General features: G+C 42.2%; 1 protein-coding gene across 1 annotated transcript in view; it reads right to left on the reverse strand.

Moving 5' to 3' along the window:
- PABPC1L (poly(A) binding protein cytoplasmic 1 like) overlaps positions 1–6,556 on the reverse strand; it is a 36,988-nt gene extending 30,432 nt beyond the window's left edge. The window contains exon 1 of the mRNA XM_051976492.1: positions 163–6,556. Within this exon, the coding sequence (XP_051832452.1) occupies positions 163–355 (193 nt within the window). The 5' untranslated portion in view covers positions 356–6,556. The remainder of the gene's footprint in view (positions 1–162) is intronic.
- Between the last annotated feature and the right edge of the window lie 83 nt (positions 6,557–6,639).

Genomic DNA, 6,639 nt, shown 5'->3' on the forward strand with positions numbered 1-6,639 from the left:
CGGCGGCTTGGGAGGGGAGAAGGCAGGAGGCGGTGTCCCGCGGCCACGCCGGCTGCGCCCCTCACCCCACTGTGCGGGGGCTTCTCGGAGGCGCTAAGGCTCGAGCCGGCCCGGGGCTATGGGAGAGCTCCCCTCCCGGGCTAGGCGCGATCGGCCGCTCACCGTCTGCGGGCTGCTGGAAGTTGATGTAGGCATAGCCCAGGGAGCGGCGCGTGGCCACATCGCGGCAGACGCGGATGGACATGATGGGGCCCGCGGCCGAGAACTTCTCGTACAGCATGGCCTCGGTCACGTCGGTGTGCAGGTCGCCCACGTAGAGAGACGCGAGGGGGTAGCCGGGGCCACTGGCGTTCATGGTTCACGGAGAGGAGGATCACGAGCTAGGGAGAAGGCGAATAGGAGGCTCTCACCAGCCCGGGCTAAGGCCCTCGGCACGTGGGGGCCCGGGGCAGCCCCCACGACGGCACCAGATGAAGAGAACCCAGGGTCTCGGGGGCTCTGTCCTACAGCTCGCCCCCCAGCTTAGACCGCTTCTTCTACCAGGTTCTGTGCTACAGCTTCACCCCACCCAGGCGGGCCCCAGCGCTCACGCTGCAGCGTCCTGGGAGCAGCACAGCGAGGGGCGTCCAGCCACACGGGAGCAGAGAAGGTAGTGGCTGCCGCCCTCCGGAGACAGCCCCGGCCCCGCCCCTTCCTTTACGCCTCCCGGGGTGGGGTGGGCCAATCCCAGGGGTCGGGCCTGAGGCCGAGGGGGCGTTGCAGACTCTTCCCAGGCCCGACGCCGCTTCCCCATGGGGCCGGGGGATGCTTAGATAGTCTCACCTGCTGCTTGGAATGGGCAGCTCTCAGGTGCGCTCTTCCCGGTTCTCCCTTCCCTGCTGGGGGCAGTTAGGCTGTTAAGTGGGGTTGCTGCAGGTAGCAAGGAGCCCTGGAAGCCCTCAAAGTCAAGGCCTCCTGCTGCTGCTTCCTAGCGGTACGATCTTGGGCAAGTCCCTTGCTCTAGTTGGGGCTGTTTCTTCATCAGCAAAATAACTAGGTTTGTATTTCTCGGTCTGATGTCCTCTGCAGTTCAGTCTCTTCCCTTTCTGATACCTTGTTGACTTTTTACATGTAGACTCAAAGAATGGAAAGGCCGGAGCCAAAGCCTGTTAACCATTTTAGCCTTTGGTCTCCAGAATTTCAAGAGGCGCTATCTTTCCCACTGATTTCTACCCCAGCTCTGCAGACTTTGTAGAAGTGGCATTTTGGTTAGGACCCTTACTAGGTAGCTGTATGTGACCTTGTCCCTTGGAAGGGTCAGAATTTGGACCCTCTTACAGATTCTAAGTCCAGTTTTCTATCCAACACAACAGGCTAGGAAAGGATGGATGAAGCCCCCACTGTGGGCCAGGCACTGCACTAAATCCTTTACATATCTCTTTTGATCCCCACAACCACTGGGGTGTAGGTGCTCTTAATGTATAGTTGCTTGCTTAGGATTACACATCCAGTATCTGGGATTATACCTGAGTCTTCTAGACTCTAGCAGTATTGGTTTTATTCGCAATGAGACGATGAGATCTGGGAATGTTCTAGGAAATTTTGTCCTTTTATGAACTTAAGTCCCCAGGGTTTCCAGGTGTTCCTTCCTAAGAGCAGAAGCAGGCCTACTGCTTCCCATTAAATAATAATTCCTTCAGCTATCCCTCCGAATGGAGAGTGGAAAATCTCCATCTAAGGAAGGCCACCAAGCTAGCCATATCATTTCCCAATAGGCTTGGCTACTTTGTGGGGGGAGGGGACAGCTTCCTTCTCCAGGTCTCAAATACTTTTTCCTCTTCCCTCTTTATAATAAAGACCTTGAGGACGGGCCTATCTTTTTCATACCTGGTTCCCCAAGTGCTTAGCACATAGTGGGTGACATTACAGGACTTTGAACTGAAAGAAACTACCAAATCATCTGGTCCAACGCCCTTTTTTGAAGGGAAAACAGATTCCAAGGCCACAGGACCATAGAATCTTGACTGGGCTAGGGACTGAGTGACTTTGGACAAAGAACTCCCCTTCTCTTCCTAGATATTGGAACTTTGTACAACTAGGAGGTGTGACTCTATTGTTAAATCATTTCAGTCAAGTAAAACTTTTTATGACCCCATTTGGGGTTTTATTATTGGCAAAAATTCCACAGTGCCATACCTCTGGGAGGAAGGAGTCTAGATGATAACCTAAAGTCTTTTCTAGCTTTTAAACCTATCATCCTGCACTTGTTACAGCTATTAAGTAGCAAAGCCTTGGATTGGACTTTCAATTTGAAATACTTTCTCATACAGATGAAGGTGCTTACCAGAGGGGCAGATTACGGCAAGGAAAGTTTTTGCAAGAATATAGCTCATTATACACTGCAACAGCAAGATTAGGCCATGATCAATTCTGTTGGACATGGCTCTCCTCAACAAATGATTGAGGCCAGTTCCAATGATCTTATGAAGAGTCATCTACACTCAGAGAGAGGACTGTGGGAACTGAGTATAGACCACAACACAGTATTTTCACTTTTTGTTGTCGTTTGCTTGCATTTTATTTTTTCTCATTTTTTTTCCTTTTTGATCTGATTTTTCTTGTGCAACATATTTGTGAAAATATAAATTGCACATAACATATATAAGATTACTTGCCATCTAGGAGAGGGGGGAAAAATTTGGAACACAAGTTTTTGCAAGGGTAAATGTTGAAAATTATCCATTCATGTTTTGAAAAGAAAAAGCTTTAATTAAAAAAAAAAAGAATAAAACTCTGACATCTATTTTTAAAAACTATTCTCCATCATCAGAATTTTTTGGCCTACATTTGTAACTGGAGGAAATGCTCAATTTCAGTTAGATAGAAGTTAATGTTTTTTTTTTTTTTTTTTTTTTTCCCCATCCAAGTTCATGGCCTCCTTATAAACTAAAGAATCTCATAAGAGGGAGATTTCGGCTACATTTTTGGCAGGAATCTTGCTTCAGTAAAAAGGCTTAGGAAAAGATGAGCTTCCTTCTGGGCAGTGCCATTAGCTTTAGATGAAGCCATATATAGCTCTCACCTTGGTTTAGTACTTGATTTAGAAGGCACATTCCTCATGACAAACTTTCTTTGTTCAAAGCATTACAACAATGGTCCTTACTTTACAAATGAGAAAACTTTTAAAGATCAGTGACTTGGTTGCAAAGCTAAATGAGCATGGAGGATTCTAAAATCCACTTCTTTTGACTTCATCTGGATTTTATTATTCTAAAGGTGACAGTTTTAGGATGGTACAAGCCTGCCAGAAAGGAGAGGGATTCTTTTAGGATGATCATTGCAGATGTATACACTGTACAGCAGATTAATTCACATGACATGGGGCAAATGCCCTCATATGCTTTGAATCTCATTAAATCATCCTTTGGAAGTGGAGGGAAGGCAGAGAAGTGTTAAAACTAGGTTAGCAAAAGCTCTCTACGATGCAGAATGTCAAGTAACCCGCCAATTATTAATGTTTTCACTCATGATTAGAAGACCAAGAAGAAAATAAAAAGTGAAAAGATTGTGTTTTAATGAAAAGTTCCTTTCTATTTGCAATATGACAAAACATCAGATTATCAGAAGAATTGTTGGATTACCTTGTTCAACCAATATTTAATTGGGAATTCACTGCCCTACTCATAAAGCCACTGAAAGAATTTGTAGGTATCAATTTATAAATCTTTTTTTTTTTTTTCCTGATATAATTGAAGTTGTGACTTACTTGCCCAGGGTCACACAGCTAGGAAGTGTTAAGTGTCTAAGGGCACATTTGAACTCAGGTCCTCCTGTCTTCAGAGCTGGTGCTCTCAATTTATAAATCTTAAGTGATACATTTCACTTTGGAATAGCTGTAATTAGGAAAAAGCCTTCACTTGTACCATGCCAGTCCTTCCTCCTTTCCCTCCATCACTCCCCATGGTTCAGAGCTCCACCCTCTGAAGTCCTTCAGAACAAGCCCAATGCCTCTTTCATATGACTTTTCAAATGAAGTTGCAAGATCTCTTTTTAAAATTTTTCTCTTAACCAATCACCCTGAGCTTCAAGTGATCTTTTTTTTTTTCTTTTTCTTTCTTTATTTATTTTATAATACCTTTTTATTGCCAGAAGCCATGCCAGGGTAATTTTTTACAACAATATCCCTTGCACTCACTTCTGTTCCGATTTTTCCCCTCCCTCCCCACATCTCTTCCCCCAGATGGCAAGCAGTCCTATACATGTTAAATATGTTGCAGTATATCCTAGATACAATATATGTATGCAGAACCAAACAGTTCTCTTATTGCACAGGAAGAATTGGATTCAGAAGGTAAAAATAACCTAGGAAGAAAAACAAAAATGCAAATAGTTTACATTCATTTCCCAGTGTTCTTTCTTTGGGTGTAGCTGCTTCTGTCCATCATTGATCAACTGAAACTGAGTTAGGTCTCTCTCTGTCAAAGAAATCCACTTCCATCAGAATACATCTTCATATAATATCGTTGTTGAAGTGTATAATGCTCTCCTGGTTCTGCTCATTTCACTTAGCATCAATTCATGTAAGTCTCTCCCAGCCTCTCTGTATTCATCCTGCTGGTCATCTCTTACAGAACAATAATAATTCCATAATATTCATATACCACAATTTACCCAACCATTCTCCAATTGATGGGCATCCATTCAATTTCCAGTTTCTAGCCACTACAAACAGGGCTGCCACAAACATTTTGGCACACACAGGTCCCTTTTCTTTCTTTAATATTTCTTTGGAATATAAAACCAGAAGTAACACTGCTGGATCAAAGGATATGCACAGTTTGATAACTTTTTGAGCATAATTCCAGATTGCTCTCCAGAATGGTTGGATCCGTTCACAACTCCACCGACAATGCATCACTGTCCCAGTTTTCCCACATCCCCTCCAACATTCATCATTATTTTTTCCTGTCATCTTAGCCAATCTGACAGGTGTGTAGTGGTATCTCAGAGTTGTCTTAATTTGCATTTCTCTGATCAATAGTGATTTGGAACACTCTTTCATATGAGTGGTAATAGTTTCAATTTCATCCTCTGAAAATTGTCTGTTCATATCCTTTGACCATTTATCAATTGGAGAATGGCTTGATTTCTTATAAATTTGAGTCAGTTCTCTATATGTTTTGGAAATGAGGCCTTTATCAGAACCTTTAACTGTGAAGATGTTTTCCCAGTTTGTTGTTTCCCTTCTAATCTTGTTTGCATTATTTTGTTTGTACAAAGGCTTTTTAATTTAATATAATCAAAATTTTCTATTTTGTGATCAGTAATAGTCTCTAGTTCTTCTTTGGTCACAAATTTCTTTCTCTTCCACAAGTCTGAGAGATAAACTATCCTATGTTCCTCTAATTTATTTATAATCTCGTTCTTTATGCCTAAATTATGGACCCATTTTGATCTTATCTTGGTATACAGTGTTCAGTGTGGGTCCATGCCTAATTTCTGCCATACTAATTTCCAGTTATCCCAGCAGTTTTTATCAAATAATGAATTCTTATCCCAAAAGTTAGGATCTTTGGGTTTGTCAAAGACTAGATTGCTGTAGTTGACTATTCTGTCTTGTGAACCTAACCTATTCCACTGATCAACTAATCTATTTTCAAGTGACCTTCTTAAGAGATGTTAGGCTTCTTCTCCCAGTGCACTCCCATTCCCATTCAGGTACAGATTGGACAAGGTGATGTCCCATACTTCATTCTTACTATTGCAGGTTAAGAAGCCAAGAGAGAACTTTTCATTAGAGGAGAATCTTTACTTTCCTTTCCCATACACTGGTTAGGCTCCTTGAGCATATTCTAATTTGTAAATGTCCTTCCTAAACTGAATACAAGAATCCAGATGGTCTAAGATCAAGGTAGTAAACTGAGTAGAAATATTATCCCTCCCACTCATTCTGTACAATGTGCTTATTGACATATATTCAGTTCAGTATTAGTTCTATGGCTACATCCATACTGCTTAGTTTGCAGTCTGTTAGAATACTTCACATTTCCTTAGCACTTCATGTTTTCCTGATCACACAGTGAGGCTTCCCCATATGAGAGATAAAGAAAACATAATTGAAGAGGGGAAATGGGCTGGACTAGAAAAGTCCTTAAGTGCCTCTGGCAGAGACACATGTTACTCAAATTTTTAATGTTTAATGATTTTCAAAGATTTACAAATATTATCTCACATCTATAAAGCTGATAGTAATATTCCTATTTTACAGAGGTCCACAAAGGCAAAATAGCTGGTCAAAAGTCATACATTTAGTAAGTGCAAGTATTTGGGCCTCCTTTTCTTCATATGCAAAATGAAATCTGACATGATAACTTCTAAGGTGCCTATCAACTCATAATGAATCATTGAACAAACCTCTAGTCCCGCCTATACCTAACTTCACCCTGGATGTAATGAATCCCACGATTAAAGGCTATAAATCATAATGCTCGTGCAAAAGAAAATGCTTATTATGGATAAATGAAAAAGCCACCCCTCAGGGGAAAAGGAAACAGGTTCTATAAAATCAAAGGTTTGGTAGTATTCAAAAAAACCAGTTAGTTGCAGCAGAAATACAGATCTCAACCAGGAAAAGAACGAAACAATTATTCACAGACAGAC

The sequence above is a fragment of the Antechinus flavipes genome, chromosome 2 (genome assembly GCF_016432865.1).
Source record: "Antechinus flavipes isolate AdamAnt ecotype Samford, QLD, Australia chromosome 2, AdamAnt_v2, whole genome shotgun sequence".
Classification (NCBI taxonomy): Eukaryota; Metazoa; Chordata; class Mammalia; order Dasyuromorphia; family Dasyuridae; genus Antechinus; species Antechinus flavipes.